Source organism: Poecilia reticulata, linkage group LG12, assembly GCF_000633615.1.
Source record: "Poecilia reticulata strain Guanapo linkage group LG12, Guppy_female_1.0+MT, whole genome shotgun sequence".
Lineage (NCBI taxonomy): Eukaryota > Metazoa > Chordata > Actinopteri > Cyprinodontiformes > Poeciliidae > Poecilia > Poecilia reticulata.
Genome location: NC_024342.1, coordinates 8,412,279 through 8,434,826, shown reverse-complemented (window position 1 = coordinate 8,434,826; position 22,548 = coordinate 8,412,279). Strand labels below are relative to the sequence as shown.

The following is a 22,548-nucleotide window of genomic DNA, read 5'->3' as shown; positions in this document are numbered from 1 at the left end:
TACGCAACAGCATTTTAAAACTTTATTTTCCTGACATTTAACAAATATTTATTTATTGATAATGTTTTCGTGTGGGGTTTTTTAACCCATAAACACAAGACATATCTATTGAAATGAAGTCAGTTGAATAATGACAGGTCAAAAATGTTTGTAAACGTTATTAAAATATATAAGATGCAAAACATAAAATTATATGAATAAAAACACACGTAACTGTTTTTATATAAACAATATGCACAGTTTAACAACACCGTTAAGTGACAGAATAACTTAATTTTTATGTATTCTGAATATTGACGTTTAAACTAAAGGTGAAAGACGTTCAACCCACCAGACTAGCTACTGTTTCAGACTAGTATTTGAAAAACATTGGCACCGATTTATTCTAAAAATTTAAATTTTACACGCAGTCCTTAAAGGTAGCAGAAAACTGGATGTTAGTGTAAGGCCGAAAAAAGTGCGGTTGTAACATTTGCTTCCGATTTTGTCAATCATATTTCAGAATAAAAGCATGTTTAGTTCCCGAAACCACATCAGACGCCATTGGAATTAGAATTTATGAATATATGCGCAATTCTACAGGGATAAAAAAAACGGTCACTAAATATACAAATGAAAATAAATGCAGAATATCTCTTCAAAATTGATTTGAAATGTTTAATATGAAAAGAAATTCCGGTTGCATTGTTTTCATCTGAAATCATAGAAACTTTACAAAAGAAGTTGGGCAGATCTTTATCAGGCCTACACAAGAAGAGAAACTATAGGAGAGTTATATTTATTCAAGATAAGATAAGAATAGCGAGTCTGTTCTTTGCCGGAAGATAAAATCAAAAGTTATGACTACAGGAAAATGAACCTAAATTCCACCTGCACGGGCTATGGGAAACTTCCTGATACAAAATCCCTCATCACCATAATTCGGAGATGTATTTCTCACCCCTTGGAGTTACAGAAAGTCTGAGCATTCTGGATGGAGAATGTGTTACGGCTACGGAATAATTACTCTGCTGTTGCGACATGAGCACAGAAGGACGTAGGACTAGTGGAGCAGCTTTCAGACATAAGCTGCTGCTCTTCAATATGCGGCCGAGGCATATGCTTCGTCTGTGGTTCTCCATGCTCACCCTGACCTTGCTGTTATGGCTTAGAGTGCTGATCGCACAGGACTGGCTTTCACCTGCTGCACAAAACTCATCACTCAGGGGCTACAGCAGAATTAACCCGCACAGAAAGACCAAGGTGAGGCGGGTGATGATCCAGGACCAGAAGACCCACATAAAACTCTCATTCATTAGCTTTTTGGGACAAGTTAAATTGATATAATCGGCTAAGAAATCTAATTTTGTTTGCTTTCTATATATGCAGAAATATCTGTGAAAAAAATATGTTTTTATGATATGTAAATAATTGCATTTTGTTTCATTTTTTTAAAGATTAACTTTTTAATTCGTATACTAAAGTCACTAGTCTTAAAAGTTGAAGTGCTTTTTTTTAAAAAAATGCACATGAAAAATGATTTGATGTACTGCTGAGTGCAAAACCTTCACAATTTCTTCACACCTTTATAACACATTATTAACCCTTTATTCAAAGTTTGAGAAAGTTGGATGTTGGAGCTCCACTGGGAGTCACAAATCAATATTTGTGCAGTTGAGATATACTCTAAAAATCAAAATAAATAACAAAAAATTATAATGGTAAGAACACATTTATGCTACAAATGTTGGAAGAGATGCAAAACACAAGCTTTTCAAAATGGATAAAACTATAGTTGATCAGCTCTTTATGTTGTGTTGCTTTTCAGGTTATGCTTGCAAAGCAATTGTCAGGGATCAAAAGTTTAATCCACTGTAATGCTGAAGATGGTCAAAAGCTTGAAATTTCTTAAGTTATACTGCTTGTGAACAATACATTAGTATTAGTGCAAATTTGGCCAGTTAACACAATCATTTCTTACTCTTCATTTCATTTCATTAATTTATTTATTTCGAGCAGACATTAAAAACAGTCAAAAAAGAACAAGAAAACGAAATAGAATGAGACAAACTTAAGAAATAAAATGTAAAACAAATTATTTTGCCCATGTGACATGCAATTTTATATTTTCTGTTCGAAAAGGAGCAGGTAGAAGATACATCTTATAATATCCTGCCCCTTTCATACTTGTCAATGTATTATCAATTAACTTTCAGAACATCAACAAGAGACAACGTGTTTCCATTTTTCATTATGTTTAACTATGTACAATTATTTTAAGTACTATTTATATAATCATTTACATTATAAACTATTCAACATGTTATATAGCATATTTTGAAATGAGTTCTGCTTTAATCAATTTTTTTTAATTGGTTTACATTTGTAATTTTTTTAAACTCATCATTCAATCCATTCCAGACATTTACTCCACACACACAGATAAACAAAAACTCTTCCTGGTTGTTCTAATATGACTCTATTGTAAGAGATCATTTGTCTAGCTTTCTCAAAATTCACTAGTTTACCTATATATTTCTTACTTCCTGTTTCTTTGATTAAGACTTTATTTATTTATTTATTTATTTATTTATTTATTTATTTATTTATTTATTTATTTATTTGTCACTGAGGCTAGCATTCTAATGTCATTATGTTCTAGAAATGACAGATTTGATCAATTAATTCTGGCAGAGGTGTAACGATGTCTGTGAGCCTAAATCTGTCTTATCTTCTCTCTGCAGTTTCTGGATGTTCACTGCAGCCACTGTGCCGTGGTCTCCAGCTCTGGTCAGATGCTTGGCACCGGTGCGGGAGATGAAATTGACCGAACGGAATGCGTGATCCGCATGAACAATGCCCCCACCAGAGGGTACGAGATAGACGTCGGGAACCTCACCACCGTGCGGGTTGTGTCTCACACCAGTGTTCCTCTGCTGGTAGAAAACAAGCAGTATTATTTCAAGCAGTCCGCGAATACGACGTATGTCTTTTGGGGCCCCAAAAACAACATGAGGCAAGACGGAGAAGGAATTATCTTCAATGTCCTGCTGAAGCTGGCTGTTAAGTACCGGAGATCGAACATGTATGTCGTGACCCAAAGCAAGATTAAGTACTGCGACCGCGTGTTTCAGAATGAAACTGGAAAAAACAGGTGGGTTTAGTTTCTCAGCTTAGTAAGAAACAAATGTTAAAATTATGAAAATGCAAAAAAATGTTAAGGCTTACAAACCACATATATGACAGTTCCTAAAACACTTTTTTATAGATTTAGGTAGCAACAAAAGGGGTTTTAATAAACTGAAAATTCTAAGTACCGCACGCTCCCCAACAACCACTAGAGACTATGACAAAGGTTAAGATATCTAACACATACATGTTTACGTGACGAGAAGTTTCTCATCTCATTCACCAGATAATTAGACCTAGTTATGAGTTACTTTTGTGCCTAACATTACTGTTCAGCTTTCAAAGAATGATTATTTGTTTTTCTCCTTTTGGAAAACATCTGCTCCAGGTGAGGCTTGAACTCACAACCTTGGCATCACTTTGCAGTTTACAGTCTTATTAGTACAACGCGCTGACCGATTGTGCCACTGGAGCCGGTGAAAGTAACAGAAAAAATTTACAGATTTAAGTGACAAGGCATTCTTCGTCCCATTCATCAGGTTTTGTCATCAGGACTTCACAACTATTTCCATTTTGGACACAGCTCAGCCATGTGCCAAAGAGCCAATATGATAAAGTAACTGCTTTCTGACAAAAAAAAAAAATGCTTTCGGATTCTCCTAAATAAATGGGATTTAAATGTTTCGGTCTATCACTGGTTAATAATTTTTGTTGTGAAGAAACATCTGCTCCAGGTGAGGCTTGAACTCACAACCTCGGCATCACTTCGCAGGTGACTGTCTTATAAGTACCGCGCGCTGACCGATTGCGCCACTGGAGCGTGTGAAAATGCTCCCGATAACTACTAGATATCTGTTTATCTGACAAAACATTCCTAGTCCCATTGCCAGGACTTTTCAGCAGGGCTTCACGACTATTGCCATTATGGACGTAGCTTAACCATGTGCCAAAGCGCCAATTTGACCTATGTGACCAGTAATTTCAATAGACAACTCTTAAATAAAACAAAGGCAATGGATGGATGGATAACAACATTCATAATTTGTTATACCTCAAGATGAACTCTAAAGTTTTTTGTGAACGCTAGTGATGCCAACACTCTTTACAAGCCTATGTTATCAATAAACTGAGTCCACTAACACTAGCTAACAATGTGATCACTGAAGCAGGACAGCACCCTCTACAGGAGCCATTTATAATTTCTGGTGTTTATCGCCACCATGGGGCATATTTAATTTTAAGTTCTGAGTGTCTGATGCGGGGATGGGTTATTTAAGGTCAGCCGTGATTCTGTTCAGGTGTTAATAGGTAGAGGCAAACAGTTTTCTACTGTACTTGGTTTGGATGTATGTCAAATTTATGTGGATCTAAATGGAAACAGTAAGACAATGGACATTGTTCTGACAATAAATGACTTTATTCTATGTCAAATGGAAGATCAGCATCATGAATCTTAATTGAGTGCACGTAAAACCAAGAACAACCTTTCAAGAACAACCACCAGTAGCCTAAAATATAGGATTTTAGCTGCTACACCCTCTACAATTTTAGAGCAATTTGCAATGAGTGTGCATGAATTTCAGCAAACTAGACCTAATGACAATTTACTTATTTGCTTCATATAATGGTTAATAATTTTTGTTTTGAAAAACACATGCTCCAGGTGAGGCTTGAACTCACAACCTCGGCATCTCTTTGCAGGCGACTGTCTTATAAGTACCGCGCGCTGACCGATTGCGCCACTGGAGCCTGAAAACATGGTTCAAATATCTAAAATTGGCTTCTTTGACCGGCTATTGTCATGGACAAATCTAGAATAAAACAGAGAATTGATCATGAGATCTATAATTTTCTTTACTTCAGGTTGAACTCAAACAAATTTCTATGCTAAACATTGGCATAGGATGAATTATTAGTAATTTTTCTATTTTTGAAAAACATATGGTCCAGGTGAGGCTTGAACTCACAACCTCAGGATCACTTCACAGGTCACTGTCTTATAAGTTCCACGTGCTGACCGATTGCACCACCAGAGCCTGTCAAAGCAGCTGAGCTATCTAAAAGATATCTTGTTAATGTGAAAAGGTATTCCTTATCCCATTCATCATTTTTTTTTCATCAAGACTTCACAACTATTGCCATTAGGGACACAGCTCAGCAATGTGCCAAAGAGCCAACAATTTGCCGACAGAAACTCACTCACAAGCTCCTAGAGCAGTGTTTCTCAACCCTCGTCCTCACCGCCCCCCTGCCCTGCATGTTTTAGATGTGCCTCTATTCCAGAACAGCCGATTCAAATGATTGCATGACCATCAAGTTCTGCAGAAGCCTGTTAATCACCCAGAGATACAATTCAAGTGTGTAGCAGAAAGGAAAAACCTAAAACATGCAGGACAGGGGGACGGTGAGGACCAGGGTTGAGAAACACTGCCCATCTTGGGTTTCATTTAGAACTCTAAATCACTGTTCTGTGAGACCAGTCTGCAATAGAAGACTATCATTTGTCAGATTCCTGCATCTCTTGGTGATGATAATGTGTGACTTAGTTCTATGCTCAACATTACATTTCAGAGCTTGATAAATAATTAAATAATTTTTGTTTTGAAAAAAAAAACTGCTCCAGATGAGGCTTGAACTCACAACCTCGGCATTGCTTTGCAGGTTAACTGCATGCTGACCAATTGCACCACTGGAGCCTGTGAAATTAGTTTAGGTAACTGGAAGGTACACCAGTTAACTCTACTTAGGATATACATGTTTCTCCTTTTCAAAAACATCTGCTCCAGGTGAGGTTTGAACTCACAACCTCAGCATTGCTTTGCAGGTTACTGTCTTATAAGTACCGCGCGCTGACCAATTGCGCCACTGGAGCCTGTGAAATTAGTTTAGGTAACTAAACTATTTAGTTAAACTAACTAAATAGTTTTAGTTTAAATAGTTTAGTTTAGGTAACTAAACTATTTAGTTACCTAAACTAACTAAATACTTTAGTTAGTTTAGGTCAGTACCGCACGCTGACCAATTGCGCCACTGGAGCCTGTGAAAATGGTTCAGATATCTAAAATATGACTGGGTATTGAGATGGAGAAATTAAGACTAAAACAAAGAAAATTGATAATGAGATTTAGAATTTTCTTTACTTCAGGGATGCCAATGCCAACACTCTTTAGAATCCTTTGTTAAATGGACTGAACTTTTTCCAATCATTTTGACCACTCATAGCACTTTACACTAGAGTCACACTCACCCATTTACACAGATTGTTAGGCAATTTGGGGTTAAGCACTTTGCATGAGGGCTCATTGTCATGTAGCAGGAGGAAGCTGGAATTGAACCTACAACCTTCTGATCACAAGACAACTACTCTACCCACAGAGCCACTGTCACTCATCTCATTAATAAGTTGCTTCTGTGAACACTTGGGGTAACAATGTGATCACTGATTATAATTGCAAAGTAGCACACTTATCTTTACAACGCCAGAAAAGTCTGCATCACTTTATGATGATAATCTGTGTGTGTGAATTTCAACTAACTAAACCTAATGACACGTTACTTCTATGCTCCCTTTCAGATTTTGATGAATGACTCATAATTTTTCATACAATTTTTTTTATCCTTTCATTCAGGCTTCACCACTGTTGCCATTATGGACACAGGTCAACCAAGAATTCACCAACAAAATTGCACTGGAAACTCCCGTGACCTCACCAATGTCTAGCTAATATTGCTATTATTATTGAAATACTATTACAAAGCACCAATAATAGGATATTTCATTTAGGGGCTATTTTTTTGTAACCACCCACAGGTTATTCAGGAGAAAGTTTAGGACAATCTTAATTAAGCTAAAGTAAAAACCTGTGTATTTGTCTTTTGTAAAAGTCAAACATATCACAAGCTTAGCATCAATGTTACTGATACCGTATTTAGCCAGTCTGCAACCTCTCAATGGCTTTCTTGGCTTTATTTCTTTTCTTTAGAATTAAAACTGGAGCGTATCTCAGCACTGGATTTTTCACAATGATCCTTGCTATGGAAATGTGTGACAGGATCACTGTCTATGGAATGATTGATGACAACTACTGCAGGTACGTTTGTGATATTTTTAGGTAGGCTGTATAATTTTCATGTTCAGCATCCTTCGATAATGATTGGCCTGTTTAAGATGCATACAAAAGCCTTAAAAATGGTTGTTATGGAGACTACTGCTAACCCCCTGTCATTATGCTATCCCTGCCCTTAGCCCTGTCCTGTGTTACATGTGTTAAGTCGTAGATTAAGACTCTCTTCTGAGCAATGGGAGCCAACAGGGAAGCTGATTATTATACATTTTCTTCCATTCAAATAATGCTACATGACTAAATATGCCTGTCATGTTCTACTGATGTTATTTTCTGTGCTTAAAAATGAATAAAAATACTAAATGTAACAAATAGAAAAATAAAATTTAAACATTTAGTACTTTTTGAGCTGTTTTTTTAACCACCAATATGCATTAAAATAGGCATTACTGCGATTCTGTTCTTGTATTGTAAGTGAGTAACACTATCATTATCTTCCATGTCATGTGATTCAGGACATTATGTTTTCCTGGGATACAAACAAGATATTTGTATCTGAGAAAAACATAATATTATGAATTCTTAAGAAAATAGTCTCCTCGACACCGTGTTGAAGTATGATGAAAGTAATGTTGAGGTGGAACCATTGATTTTCTTAATTGATGTCCTTCTTTCCACTACAAAAATGTGTTCAAATTAAAAGTTGGATTTTTACATTTTTCAGCTCTGTATAATGTCTCTACAGTAAACGCCGACCTGAATGTTGAGTTTTTCTCGTCCTCACAGCCGAGCCAATCACAGCAACGTTCCTTACCATTACTACGAGCAAAATAGCTTCAGTGAGTGCAGCATGTATAAATTCCACGAGTTCACACAGCGTGGGGGACACCGCTTCATCACTGAGAAGGCCATCTATGCCAAATGGGCAACACGGCACAATATACAGTTCAAACATCCTGCATGGAAACTCTGAGGAATGGCGCCCTATACAAATATCTCAGATGTTGAAGTTACTAGACTTTTATTTTGTTGTTCTTGTTTTAACTTTTTTTTGTGTGTGTGTGTGAGGAAAAGCGTTTAGCTGGGCAAAATGTAGTCATGTTTACCTATAAAATTGTACAGATGACAGTGATTAATAAAACACAGTTGGCTGCTAATAATTCATTATTTCTCTTCACGTGCCTTAATTTTAACACTTTCTCTATTTTTGTACCTTGAGATGAAATCTATCAGATTGTTCGAAAGCTACAATAGGGTTAGCACTTTTACGAACAGGATCTGCAATTGTAATTATCATTTCTTTTCAATGTTAGGTACGGTCGATTAATTCAGTTTAATTATTCAAGACATCAAACATTGTGATTATGGAATTCCAGGTTTACGGGTTTGATTTTGCTCATGTTCTTTCTATGCGCTTGGTCACTATTTTCTTCACATACAGTTTCTTGCAAAAGTTTCCATACCAATTAAACTATTTCATAAATTGTCAAATTACAACAACAAACTCCATAGCTTGTTCTTGTTGGTCGACCAACACAAAGTACTTGATATCTTCCATCCATCCATTTTCTTTACACCCTTGTCCCTTAGTGGGGTCAGGAGGGGTGCTGGTGCCCATCTCCAGCTAACGTTCCAGAAGAGAGGCAGGGGTCACCCTGGACAGGTCACCAGTCTGTCACAGGGCAACACAGAAACACACAGGACAAACAACCATGGACACACACACTCACATCTAGGGGCAATTTGGAAAGGCCAATTAACCTGGCAGTCATGTTTTTGGACTGTGGGAGAAAACAGGAGTACCCGGAGAATACTTGATATCTGTGAAGTAAAATAAAACAGGACCTGTTTTTTGTTTGTTTGTTTCTTTCTTTCTTTCTTTAAAAATGAAAAAAATAAAAGCATGGAACACATTTGTGTTTAAGCAAGTTTACTCTAGCAGCCTACATAAAATCCAGTGCGACAAACTTATTTGAAAACTCACTTAGATATCGGGAGGATCTGTAGAGATCCACAGCCACAGAAGAGCCAGCAGGGAAAGGCTGGAGCAGAAATCCTAGTTTCACTTGTCAGATTTTAATTAGTAAAAGTGTAATCTGAAAACCGCATATGTTTTTCATTACATTTTTACTTAGTCATTACTTTGTGTTGATCTATCACTTCTACTAAAATACACTGCCCTTTATGAATGTAAGATGGCAAAATGTGAACAAGTTCATGGAGCATGGATGCTTCTGCAAGGCTTTCGGAGTTGTGCAATTAAAAGCTTTCTTTTTTTTTTTTCACAAAAACTTGAGTATAAATGCCCAAATTGTTTTTTCAAACTTTTATGCACTGTCATGCATTTGAGTTTTTTTTTTCCTCTCTCATTGTACCCATTTTTGCAGTTCATCAATATTTCCACATTGGGCTGAATACCCGGTTGCAGCCTTTGCAAGCTGTTGACGTCCCCATCAGCATGTTACTGAACCCTGAGATAATGCCTGACGTGTTGAATGTGTGTAACAGAGCTGGTACTGTTTAAATATGTTCATTTTTTTCAAGCAAGTGAGTAAATCAATGGGTTGTCTGTTTGGAATGAAAAACTTCCTGATTATAATTACACCAGTTTGGACAGTGATGTTTTTCCTCTTTTTGAAAAGACAAACCCCCCCAACCCCCCCCAAAAAACAGAGATGCAGTGTTACATTCACCGCCGAATGGTATGCAAAATAAAAACAACACAGCTTTGAATTTTACGCTAAGGGAACCATCTTAGTTCACTGTTGTGAAAATTAATTATTTCCAAAAGATACATGAAAACAGGATTGTTATTTTTCTTCAAAATTTTCCTTTTGGAAGGATTACTTTATGCATTATGCTGCCAGGTTAAATGAGTAAATCTTACATCGCTACCCTCTCAGGCACATATTGTTTATTTTGTGATCAATTCCAAAGACTGTTCTCATATTTTCATTAAAAGCATTTTACTTAAAGAGACAATGAATGTGAATTATTTTAATGATAGTGACTTATTTATTGTATATTAACTGTTGGTATTATCTTTCTGCAAAGCAAAAACTTGAACATTTGAATGGCGGAGAGATACTTTTAATTTTAAATAAATCTAATGTCAAACACACCCAGCTTGTGTTGAGTTTTAATGATGTACGGATGCTGAAATGATGGCGACTTTTGTTTTTCCAGTCAGTGATATAAAGCCCCACACTTTTCACACTGCCTCCACTAAAAGCAGTTTTGGGCTGTATTCACCACAAATTAGTTTTCCTTGCAAAAGTGGCACCATTTGCGGGCAATGAACAGCATGGCAAAAGAAGAGAAACGATTCCAACACACGAACAAGAGATAAAATCCAATATCACTTTACTGCTGAGCATGAAACTAGCTTCTGCCCTTTTCTTCTGCCTTGCACACTACGTGCTTCAGTTCAGCAAATGACAAAGTAAAACAAATGAACAATTTTCATATATTTCAAATAATATTTAAAGAAAACGTTTCACTTCCGAAAGCCGGTAAGTTTTGTTGCTTTGCCGCGTGCTGCAGTGAGGAAGACGGTCATGACGTCAGCACGTGGCGCAGGAAAATGGGTTCCAAGAAGGAGGAGGGAGACATCAAACGGTATGCCGCTATGACAAGGTAAGCCCGGTTTAACGCTAGTGCATGTTAATAGCATTACACACTCGTGGGGAGTTAGTGGTCATCTAAGCTCCACTGACGGGCCGAGTATTTGGAAAACGAACGGTAAAAGAAACCTTTTGGAGGGCAGACGACGAGCGGCTGCGCAAGATGGTGTTTCACTGTCTAAATGTTTACATTGAATGTCCGGTCCGTTAGCCCTGGGTAATGTAAAAAAAAAACAAAAAAAAAAAACATCAAGCGGTTCACAATTAAGAGTCGTGTGATACAGCTATACGTCCAAACAGATGACCCACTTTTACACGAAACGTGCCGCAATTCAATGTGATTTGATGGACGTGTGTCTGTTGCTGGCAGGTACGATGACAGAGCGTGACGGGGGGCCCCGTTTCAGTGCGGATCGGAAAACATGGGGCTCAGGATCAGTGGGAAGGTAACCAGCGGAGGGTGTGGCACCTAAAACCTCCTTTCTCGACATTATCGCCAGGACCTGGAGACGGAAATATTCTGTAACAATCTGTAAATGTCATATACAGATTTGGGTAGAGGCTGGTGAATTGTAGCAGCAACTCTTTCTAAATGATGCTTAATGAGCTCAGCTCTCATGCTTTGTGAAAAATAACCCAGAGGTTTCCGCGTTGAGTTGAGTATCGGGCGGTTTATTATCACTGCACTCAATAGTTACTAAATTAAAATGCCGAAGGTTTTCAATGAGGGTAAGCCTGTTGGATTCATTAGTCTTGTGGTGAATTTCCCGTTGTCATACAAACACTTATTAGTATTTATTATTAGTATGCCAAGCAGTAAGGGCACATGTAATTAAACAAGAAACTTGCCATAATTTCCTGTGAAAGTAAACAAACTGGCTTTTGGCATAGTTTGTCAGCTTTGCAGTAACATGTCATGGGCACTTTCTATTTTATTTTGTTTTATCCTTCCAAAAAATGTCTATGTGCACATTTCGTTGAGATGAATTGTCAACTACTAACAATAATTTCTGGAGAACCTCTGTGCAGGATTTAGCAAATTAGCAGGATTTAGGGTGGGGTAAAAAAAATTTTTAGCCCCACCCTTAATGCACCATTACCACAGATTCAGTTTTAGCTTTTTTTCTGTCCCAAAGGACAACCAGTTTTACAGTAATTTTAAAAGAAAAAGCAGTTACAAAAAGACATATTTGAAGGCCTAAAATGGAGGGACCATACAGTGTGTGGAAATGTCTGAAGTACTCCATGCAAGGAAGGGAACATGCAGACAGCATCTTAGTTACTGAAAACATCAATATAAACCCATCAGATATGACTCCTCCCCCCAAACCTGCTCTAAGTCAAACAGGGAAATAGCTGAAGAGATAAAATGCCAGAGCCAGATCAAAGAAATCGGAACTCAGAGTTTAATGGAAAGAGCGTCCATCATTCCGGTCAACTCTAATGAGAAGAATTTGGAATTTTACTTGGCAATCACAATGAGAAGACTTTTTCGGGTAAGCCATAGATGTACTATTTGAGATCAATTGGTCAGTCAGAATATGACATTTAGTCATTATACAGGTGGAGAATGTGACTGGAAACCAGCCAACCAAATGGAAGAATTTAAAGCAAACATAAACAGATTCCTACTAGGTAAACTAGTTGCTGTTCTCCTTACCGTTTTGTTGAAAGCAATTCATGAAATTACATGTTGGAAAAAATTGGTTCAGCCAGCTTGCAGTAGTCAGCAAGAAAGCAATAAGCTGTCTATTTATTGCTTGCTGATCACGTTCCTTAATGCGCTTCTTTTAATTTTTTACGAGTGGGTTAAAATATTGCCAAAAAGAAAAAATGTTTTACAGATATCAAATACCTGTTGGCTGTTATGTTTCAATTACTATAAAACTATATTTTGCCTGTTGCATGAAGTGTTGATGCACTGAAAGCATACACCTGACTCGAATGGTACAGACCAACATGCTAAAGGTCACAGAGAGTGTTTGAGAAACCAGATAAAGCTTTAGATAGTAACCAGGGCCACACGGTGTTAAAAACCCAATACTCCTGTTTATGGACCACATATATGGTTGCGTAGTCATGGCCACAATCTAAGCCTTTGTGTGCTTCTTTTACTAGGAACAGGTATGTAATCCCACCTCTAAAACAAGTTACAATATTTTCAGAAAGAAAGTGCTACCAACGAGGCATTTATAAAACCTTCCATAAAATAGCGTATCAGAAAGTGGTGGGAAAAATTAGAAGATAAAAATCCCTTTTGAGTTTTATAACCAAACATGTTTGAAACTGGTATCCAAATTTACAATTGGATTTTTGCATAAAATGAATCCAGTGGCATCTTTCCGGACGTATAACAGAAATAACTATGTGCAAAACACATAGGAGACCCACCAAAAAACTGTAAATTAAGGCACTTTGGTCAGATGATGGCAAAACAGAATTTTGATCTACATTTTAAAACACAATGTGTTACAAAACCTTTTCTTTTCCACTAGTGTGCCATACTTTTCAGATTTTTGTGACAAAATGTGAAAATGTACAAAGTGAATTAAAAAAGGAGAGAACAGTACATTTGCTGCATTGTATTTGTCATTTCACTGTTATTTACGCTGCAGGGTCAACAGAGCCACAGGATGGTGATCTTCTTCGCCGTCTTCATCCTGACCACACTCCTCATCCTCTATGGCTCCAACAACAGCAGTGATGGCGTCTACATCCCCTTTCACGTGGCCATCAGTCACGCCGTCAAGACTGCAGACCTCAGGAAGTTAGCTGGTAGAGATGGCTACCTGCCAGTTTTCGGTAACAAGGTAAGCTGCTCAACAGGTTATCAACTGGGATTTCAATAGATTTGTGGAATGCGACAAAGGTTTAGTTTTCCCGATTTCCATACAAAAGTTCTTCAAATTGCTCTATTCAAACGGCACAGATTTGTACTAAAGTCCACCCTGACGTTTGATTAAAAACCTAAATTTGAAAAGTGTTTTTTCTTACAATTGAAACCAGATATTTAAAGATGATAAAATACCTTCTTTTCACTGTCTGAAGGTAAATTAGATCTACTTTTTCTTTAATTTTGGACAGCGAGAATGACCAAAATTATGGCTATTTGCTAAATCCCAGAAATTGTAGAAAATATTTAGATTTTGTTTACAACGTTCTCAGACTAGTCAGGTGTGTAAGACATTTCAAAACATAAAATGTTGTTAAACTTTAATTTTCCTTGTCCCTGCGGTAGGATTTAGAATGCTATCACAAGATATTATTTATTATTAAGGACATCATAAAATGTCCTTAATAATGTTTTTTTTTAGTTCATTTCTACTATTTTTTTCTCTAAAGTGAGGTGCTGGAAAAGTTTGAGAACTTGCCTTGAAAATGCTTGAATTTTACTGTGAGAAAAGTGCACAAACCTTGTTATATAAGCTCTTCTCACCCATTTGACGTAGGCCGTAAAAATGAATTCAGTTCACTGCTGTTGTTGAGGCTTAGTCAACTCTGTTAAATTTGCTGTAAAAGTTTTACGTCGTCTCTTTCAGAGTATGAACCTGCACTGTCGCAACTGTGCACTCGTGACGAGCTCCAGCCATGTCCTCGGCAGCCGGGCGGGGGACGAGATCGACCGGACGGAGTGCGTGATCCGCATGAACGACGCCCCCACGTCAGGCTACGAGACGGACGTCGGCAACCGCACCACCCTTCGGGTCGTGGCCCACTCCAGCGTCTTCAGGGTGATGCGGCGGCCCAACGAGTACATGCGGCGCACGGACTACAACTCCACAATCATCTTCTGGGGACCCCCGAATAAGATCTGGAAGGACGCTAAGGGAACCTTGTTCAGGTTGATCCAGAGGATCGGGATGACCTACAGCAACCTGTCGTTCTTCAGCATTTCACCAAACAAAATGCGAAAATTTGATAATCTGTTCAGCAGAGAGACCGGACGGGACAGGTAAGTCTGGTTTGGACGTTGATCACGTCTTCTGCTCAAAGCCTCTCATTAAGGAACTGTCGTACTTACTGACTGCTTTTGTTTTCCTTCCTGCAAAGACAAAAGTCCCACTCTTGGTTGAGCACTGGCTGGTTCACAATGGTCATAGCCATTGAGATATGTGATAATATTAAAGTATATGGGATGGTTCCACCAAATTACTGTGGGTGAGTATAACGAGAAGACTTATCATGTATAAACTTTTCATAACAAAAGATTCACCAGGCAGAGATTTTTCCAGCTGATTTCTGATCACGGCTTTTGTAAAGGTCTGGCATGCCGATGCAACGTTTAGCTAATATCTTTAAGAACAAAAATTGCTAAAAAATGTTTTCTATTTTTTGCATAAAGTTTTAGCTGTCTATAGTGGGGGGGTTTTCTTAAAGCTAGCTTAAGAATACAAAGCAGTATTTCTCTAAATGAATGGTAATCTACAAATTTAGTAAGATCATGTTACAAACAACATAGATTAAAACTTAATCTTAATTTCCTTGAAAATAAAGACTATTGCTCACTGATATTTCTGCACACCTCATATTTGGAAATATATATAAATAGAAAATAAATAATTGCTGATATCTTGTTGCTAGATCATTGTGTCATTCATTAATTTGAAGTCTAAAATATTCAATCATTAATTTATATTAAAAGCAGAGGTGACGACACACTGTGTGAGAGGGAGCAGTCGGCATTACACAGATTTGCAGATCAAAACAGGCAAAAAGGTTCCAGAGGTGATAATAAGCATCTTATATTAGCTTTTATTTAAATAATATTAATTTAGTTTTAATTTCTATGTTTTTTTATATAATAGACTTGTTTTGTAGTTACTGTTGGTATTGATTGTATTGACAAAATTTGTGTAGGTAAGTCATTTTAACCTCGCTTGTATAACTTCTGTATTTAGTGAGACAAATTTCTCTTACAGGTTCAACAGATGAAAAATAGCCTTCTTGCTAATTCTGGCGTATTTGCAAAACCGTTAACGCGCATTGTCCCTATCAAAACAAATTCACAAACCTCATCAAAAAAAACCATCAGAATTTTAGTTTCTGGTCAGTTTGTCAGGTAATTTCTAATCAAAGCTGATTAGCAAATCATTTCCTATCAAACGTTTACCTAAATAGTACCGTTGTTGCCGTCTTTCCAGAAGAAAGCCGGGGTCCAAGAAGATGCCCTACCACTACTACAAACCCAGGGAGTCTGACGAATGTGCAACGTACCTTCAGAATGAAAACAACCGCAGGGGACACCACCATCGTTTCATCACAGAGAAACAGGTGTTTGCCCGCTGGGCCAAGCTGTACAACATCACGTTCACCAGCCCCAAGTGGTGAGACAGCAGCTGTACAGCCGAGAAGCAGACGAGCACGGCGGATTCAAGTTCACGGTGATCTCATAACGAGGTGTCACAAATGCTTTTATCCAGCAACGATGGTGAAGATACGGGAAATTTTCGGTTAATGGTGATGAAGATGTGGGGAAATGTTTCAGTTTCTGATTTCAGGTACTAAACTTGTATGGCTTTTGTAGCACACTCAGTTGTGGTCAGGAAGTTTACACACCAGCGGTGTGAATGTCATCAGTTTGAGGTTTAATTTGGACCATATATTTTTTCTCAGGGTGAAAGGATTTCAAGACAAACTCCTTCCGAGTTTTCTGAAAGCAAAATCTGGGTGCAGCCACACAGAGTCAGAATTATACACACAAGCTCAAATGTTTACATACACCCTCTGCAATAATTGCTTGACGCTCCCACGTCATTACGTATGTTTTGTAACTGTTAAATAGATCCTAGCATAATGCTTCCTGGATATTCGCTCTTTATGCAGAACTGCTATAATTTGCTTAAAAAGGCAGCTCTGTGCAGGAACTAGGTGTGCATTGATTGCAATTTTCTGGCCGATTACCGACCTATTAAAAATCCTGACCTGCCGATTCCGATTTTGGCCGATACCAATTTTTTTTGTGTAAAATGTTGCTAAATGTAGCAAGAAAGTTGACGAGTTGCCAACAGTGAGATGACTATCGTTAACTGCAAACATATAGATCTTATCTGGTGGGCCGGTCTGCTAGTCAAATCTCTCTCGCAGCAGAGCAGAAGAAGATAACGGTTGTTTTAAATACTTGCCGAGGTAGATAAAACCGGTGGATAAGATCAGCTTCACATGTAAAAGTTGGCCGATCACAGATTTCCCAAAATTGAGGAAATCGGCACCGATAAATCTGTGCATCCCTAGCAGGAACCCAACAGATTTAAATAAAGTTTGCACATTTTCAATACTACCGAGGTCACAGCTTTGGGAAGACTCTTTCAGAAGGTTGATGTTAGCAAGTTAGCTATTATAATTTAGGTTCAATAAATTTTTACCATTTATTGATTGGTAAAATCCAGGAAAATTAATTATTAAATATTCCTTCCACTTTGTGTGTTGGCAGCAAAACAACGCCACATCATGAGCCTTGCTTTGCCTTGACTCACTCATTGTCTCATCTGCCCGTAAAACCTTTCTCCAGAAAACATTTGGCTTCTTTAGGTGTCAATTCTTTTTTGGACCGACTTAATTGGACTGCCCCATTGTTACCAGTATAGGGCTGCCCAGTAATTAACATGTCAATGCTTGAATGTTTGAAACTATTACAGCCAATCATGATCACTTACTTAATAGTTTGGAAGATTTGTATTTAATAGTCTGTCTCTAGGAAAAACACATGTTCTAATTTTTTTTTTTGATAAAAAAATAAATAAATCAGGTTATGTGTTGTAATAATCATTCCACCCTGGAAAAAAAAGGGTAACTTCATTTAAAACCCAAGAATAATGTGCTCATTCCAATGAATGTGTGTGTAAACTTCCTCACTGCATCTGTGTGTCACGTAGTGCTGACTGAAATTTTGTACATAGAAAAGAACTAATTTAAAAGGTTGTACACATCTCTATATTTTTATGTATTTAAATGTTTTCCATGTTGGAGGATTATATCAGCAAGTTCCTTTAATCCCAAAATTATCAAGTGGCTTATGACAATTTAAGTAGTTTTCACCACTGTTGTAAAGAGATCATATTCTAAAAAATAGCTGCCAAAGACAGATGTCCAATTCAGCCGTCAGGCCAATCATAGCGGAGCCTTATGAGACAACACAGCAGCCTGAGCACTGTGGTTTAGAGCAGGAGCATGTTCAACTGGACAGCATTGTAATTTTACAACAACCCAGACCTAACTAACTTCAGTTAAATATTTTTGCCACGAAGTGGGGAACTAACGCATCCATTGACATTTGAAACTGGCCAAAATTTTAATGCATGCAACTCGAATGTATTCCATAAAGGTTTATTTCAGTGCTTTATTCAGTTCAACAAACTAGAAGGGAGCTTTAGTTGGAGGAATGCATTTTCTAACCATATTGCCTTTTAGGAGTAGCTGATGATCATCCTTGTGCTTTAGTTCTTCAAATCCAGTCATGTTTTGCTGAAAGTCATTTGCTGGTCATGAAAGGTGTGATTTTTATCGGGTATCGAGTATCAAAATCCAATTAAATATTAAAATTATGGTGATGTAAGACAGAAATAATTGTTTTTAACAACTTTCAGGACAGAGAAGGCAGATATCTTTTCTTTTTGTCTTTCATTTTTATGTGACTGGGAAAGAGCAGCACTTCATACTACTGTAAATTATGTTCGCACAAAGATTATATCCATAATAAAGGAAGAATTTGCTGCTGACTGTATTAACTTCACCTCAAATTTTCTTTTTAAAATGCATGTCTACCATCTAGATAAAACACTGAATGAGTGCACAATGACTGTTAAACTGCAGCCTGAAAACATGAGATTCATTCAAGGAGATTCTTGTGCCAGGCACTGAAGCTCAATTTAGAATTGATTTTTTCGCGGCGCAGATATATCTTGGGTTCTTGCTCAAATAATTTAAAACTTCAATGTGTTTTGTTTCAGAACTGTTCATCAAAGCAATGTTAAGACAGGCAACACACAAACCATGTTCAGTTTCCACTGCATAGCAGAGGCAAAAAAAAAAAACTATTTACAGAAGGGAATTCTCTGATATTTGACACAAAGATATGTTTACTGTATGTTTCATGAGCTGCTGGAATCATCTGGAAAAGCAGCTGTGATCTTCTGTCTCAGTGCCGCCATGGAGATTAGAATAGCTTCCTGTTAACGGAAAGATTCAATTTCAACACTGAGCAAAAGTGGAAACTTTGTCATGTTTACAGTACTGTTGGCTTCTCTTTATCCGTCTATTTTCGCATTTTTACCTCTGTTCTAATGGTTCTGCTGCCCTGATCGGGACATGTGTTGAGGTAGAGATCAAACAAGTCGCTGGGTTCGGTCACATCCAGGTTTTGGTCTGCGTCCAGGCTGGCTTCCAAACCCTGAAGACCTCCAAAAACCACCAAAAGGTGCCTAAAGAGTAGGGAGAAAATGTCACTAATTGGCAGCATATTAACACTAAATACTGCAGACGCTTGACGCCTAAATTTGCATGCAAGCATGCTGATTTTAAAGCACATGGCCGACCGACCTAATCATTCAATGAGCTTTGTACCTACTTGAATGGTGACAGAGTGGCTTGGTCCACACTGCTGCCTCTCTCTGAGGTGCCAACTGTCAGGTCATACCCTTCTTTAAAAGGACTCTCAGTGAAAACTGAACCTGCATCAGCAAAAAACAAAAAAAAACAGCCAGCAGTGAGAATTTTTCTACACGTTTTAAATTACAGGATTTAAAAAAAATAAACAAACAAAAAAAAGAGACACGTACTCAGGCAGGATGCCAGGCGGACCGTGTACCCCCAGTAGAAACCACCTTCTGTTCGGGGAACATGAGGCGCCACGACGACACCTTTATAAAGTCTGCTGCTTTCTGCGCGCGCACACACAGGGACAAACACTGAACTGATGCTCTACTTGTGTTACACTGCAATGGATGAATAAAGTACATTATACTCCAACAGTGAAAACCTACCTTGATTCTGTGTCTTACTGAGTTTCACTGTAACTCGCAGATCCGGCTGAAGTTGTTTATCAATCCGCACGTCCTGGAGACGACATTTTATGATGTCAGAACTGTTTAATCTCTCGCTCATCAAATTCAGACCAACAGTTGTGTCAAAGTCACCTTCCTCATCCCACAGTTCACCAACGAACCCTTTCCTTGTTTGGGTGGCTTGTTGAGGACTCTTCCTTCTCGGTACTCTGACTCTTCGTCTATCCTCATGTGATGAGGACTGTCCAGAGGATTAAGCAAACCTAGTGGAAAATAGCATAGGCTGACCTGAAACAATGTTGTTTTTGCAGTTTTTGTCACTACTGGTGTTAGAGGTTTAAACAGAAAAACCCTCTGACAGATAATCTAACTGCACCTTCCTTCCTCGTAGTTCTACAAGCCTAAACAACCATCCATGCATTTATGAATCCATCTACCTTCACACACGTCTCTCCTTTCATCCATTTATCCTAGCAAGTAGCTCTGCTTGCGTCTTCCTGTTTTTTCTTCATCTATTCACTTATGAATCTCTCCTTCCTATTCATGTATTTGTCCTTTGGCTTGCTATCCGTTTAGAAATGCGCAGGCATCCTAAATAAAGGGTCATTAATAGAAATATCTGCAGTAAATTAACCAAATGTTTGTATTTATACTTTAAAATTCCCCAAACAGACTGGCAAATGAGTAATTTTGAAAATGTATGGAATTTAAACATTTAAACAGATCTTCAGATGTTTTTAAACCGTGAGAAAGCTGAAGGCTTATAAAAAAAACCAAAAACTAGATCAGAGCGCCGGTGTGTTTAGTTGATCCACATCAAGAGGAAGCTTTGTGCTATACAAGTAGATTTTATTGTTGGCATAAGTCTATGTTTAACAGAAACAGTCTGCTATTGTGCTGTTTGGGTTGGCCATCTCATATCTGTCTACAAGACACCAACAATCTCAGACCTTCACATATGGTAAATTCAAAATAAATCACTTGAAAATGATGATGGTTTTAAAATTACCTGCATACTGTAAGTCTTTGTGCACCGGGAAGAACCACTTGCGCAAATACCTGGCGGAGAACAGAAGCCGTGCGTGACAAATCGAGGAGCAAACAGCAATAGTCACTGATCTGACCGTTTCCATACTTACTGCGGACACTCCATGTACTGAAGTATTCTGGCAAGCTGAATACACGCGTGGCCCCTCTTCCCAACACCTTTGAATTCTCCTTCGACACTCCTGGAGCAAAACCAGCATCACTTTGCATTCTGACAATGTAAATAGTATTTACACTCAATTTTTTTCCCTCCCGAAGCACTTACTTGACATCGTCCCCCTGCTCGTCGAACACGACAATCTCGTCGACGTTGAACACGACGCAGGCTCGGGCGATCTGTCCCGCCAGGTACGTCCGGAGCTCAGGGGACTGAGCGTTGTCCAGGACGGAGCCCGGAAGGGCCACGCTCACCGTGTAAGCTCGACCTGAAAAACACATCCCCGTCCATTTATGGCTACCTGGGCCGATAATAACTGACAATCAGCAAATGACAACTATTACCTTTATTACTCTGGCTTTCCTCCTGCTCCGCTCTTTCTGCAGCCTCTTGCCGTTTCTGCTTCTCCAACTGTTTGATGACTTTAGCCTTTTTCCACTGCTTCTGTTTCTCCTTTACTGTTAGGGACAAAAACAGTTAACAGTTATCTTGGAGTTATACACAGATCACTTTTTAAGATAATTTATTTCAATGAAATATATTTTGACAGGTTTATGTGCTAAAATTGAGCTTCATGTCGTTATCTTATAAGATCCTACACCAACATATGACAGAAGACGTTTTATTCTCTAGTAAGACAAAGACAGGACTTTGACTTCTACTAGAATTCTGAGGTGTACAGAATAAAAGGGAACGGTGGGAAAACCGAGTACCTTGTGGCACTCCTCTAGAGCGAACAACCTCACCTGAAAGCTACACCAGGCTAAATGTTAAGACGAAAATGTACATGGAAACTGTCTAATAAATCTGGCAGTTCCTTAATCCGTTTATCATATACTTTATAATATCAAAACTATAAGCACTCGTCAAACAAATGCTAAGCTACAAATCAACCATAAGTTTAACATTATGCACTTTATATATCGTTTCACTCATTTGTGTATAGAATGGATCCTATTATTTAGATATGAATTACCTCAAATAGCTTTGAACTCATAATCTGCTGTTATCCATTTCAATGTACAATGACTTCAAAGTTGTGGCGCTTGATGGCGCTACTTCAAGTGACTTGAGCGTCTTAAGTCTTGTATAATAAAACGTAGCGATGCGTATCATCACGGCTAGAGTACTCCAGATGATACCAAACCAATGTTTTAGCCTGCCACTAGTGAAACCTAGTGAACATGCAGTTGCTAGCACAGTTAGCTTCTACTCACATTCTGCTTTCCTTTTCTTCCAGGGAATCTGGTCCCCGAACTGAAATAAATTAGGAATACATTAAAACAGATGACAATATCAATGACACACACTAACGTGTTAATTATATTATCAGTACCTGAGAGGACGCAGGTTTAGGTCTTTTCTCTGCACTATAGGTCGACATTTTTTCAACACCGACACGTGGGTTTATTTACTTCCGGGTTGACTTCTGCATAAAAAAAAATAGAAGGCGAATTAATTCTTCTTCTTTGATTTTTTTTGGTGGCTGGCAAACAACGAAATTGGTGCATTACCACCACCGACTGGTGTGGAGTGTCGACCAGAACGTC

General features: G+C 38.1%; 3 protein-coding genes and 4 non-coding genes across 9 annotated transcripts; 2 read left to right on the top strand and 5 right to left on the bottom strand.

Annotated features, from left to right (window-relative positions):
- Positions 1-689: 689 nt before the first annotated feature.
- st6galnac4 (ST6 (alpha-N-acetyl-neuraminyl-2,3-beta-galactosyl-1,3)-N-acetylgalactosaminide alpha-2,6-sialyltransferase 4) lies at positions 690-8,336 on the top strand. Its single transcript, XM_008423654.1, has 4 exons — positions 690-1,242; positions 2,724-3,133; positions 7,092-7,199; positions 7,959-8,336. Exons 1-4 carry the CDS (start codon positions 1,021-1,023, stop codon positions 8,143-8,145), a joined length of 927 nt encoding a protein of 308 aa, XP_008421876.1. The 5' UTR covers positions 690-1,020; the 3' UTR covers positions 8,146-8,336.
- Positions 3,489-3,582, bottom strand: trnai-aau (transfer RNA isoleucine (anticodon AAU)). Its single transcript has 2 exons — positions 3,545-3,582; positions 3,489-3,524 (listed from the first exon to the last, which is right to left on the bottom strand). It is a non-coding gene; the product is annotated as a tRNA-Ile (tRNA).
- trnai-uau (transfer RNA isoleucine (anticodon UAU)) lies at positions 3,835-3,928 on the bottom strand. The gene is made up of 2 exons: positions 3,891-3,928; positions 3,835-3,870 (listed from the first exon to the last, which is right to left on the bottom strand). It is a non-coding gene; the product is annotated as a tRNA-Ile (tRNA).
- Positions 4,764-4,857, bottom strand: trnai-uau (transfer RNA isoleucine (anticodon UAU)). The gene is made up of 2 exons: positions 4,820-4,857; positions 4,764-4,799 (listed from the first exon to the last, which is right to left on the bottom strand). It is a non-coding gene; the product is annotated as a tRNA-Ile (tRNA).
- trnai-uau (transfer RNA isoleucine (anticodon UAU)) lies at positions 5,887-5,980 on the bottom strand. The gene is made up of 2 exons: positions 5,943-5,980; positions 5,887-5,922 (listed from the first exon to the last, which is right to left on the bottom strand). It is a non-coding gene; the product is annotated as a tRNA-Ile (tRNA).
- A 2,366-nt stretch (positions 8,337-10,702) lies between the features above and the next one.
- Positions 10,703-18,515, top strand: st6galnac6 (ST6 (alpha-N-acetyl-neuraminyl-2,3-beta-galactosyl-1,3)-N-acetylgalactosaminide alpha-2,6-sialyltransferase 6). 3 transcript variants are annotated; one of them, XM_008423651.1, is made up of 6 exons: positions 10,703-10,808; positions 11,166-11,241; positions 13,411-13,605; positions 14,335-14,747; positions 14,846-14,953; positions 15,937-18,515. In XM_008423651.1, exons 2-6 carry the CDS (start codon positions 11,218-11,220, stop codon positions 16,121-16,123), a joined length of 927 nt encoding a protein of 308 aa, XP_008421873.1. In that variant the 5' UTR covers positions 10,703-10,808; positions 11,166-11,217; the 3' UTR covers positions 16,124-18,515. The 3 variants fall into 3 exon arrangements, with proteins under 3 accessions (XP_008421873.1, XP_017163384.1, XP_008421874.1); XM_017307895.1 differs by having other exon boundaries at positions 10,785-10,808; positions 11,166-11,327; XM_008423652.2 differs by lacking the exon at positions 10,703-10,808 and adding an exon at positions 10,831-10,913.
- Positions 18,105-22,427, bottom strand: spout1 (SPOUT domain containing methyltransferase 1). The gene is made up of 12 exons (XM_008423653.2): positions 22,335-22,427; positions 22,216-22,255; positions 21,343-21,456; positions 21,107-21,266; positions 20,934-21,023; positions 20,804-20,853; positions 19,927-20,057; positions 19,774-19,846; positions 19,570-19,671; positions 19,359-19,461; positions 19,065-19,212; positions 18,105-18,960 (listed from the first exon to the last, which is right to left on the bottom strand). Exons 1-12 carry the CDS (start codon positions 22,380-22,382, stop codon positions 18,883-18,885), a joined length of 1,137 nt encoding a protein of 378 aa, XP_008421875.1. The 5' UTR covers positions 22,383-22,427; the 3' UTR covers positions 18,105-18,882.
- Between the last annotated feature and the right edge of the window lie 121 nt (positions 22,428-22,548).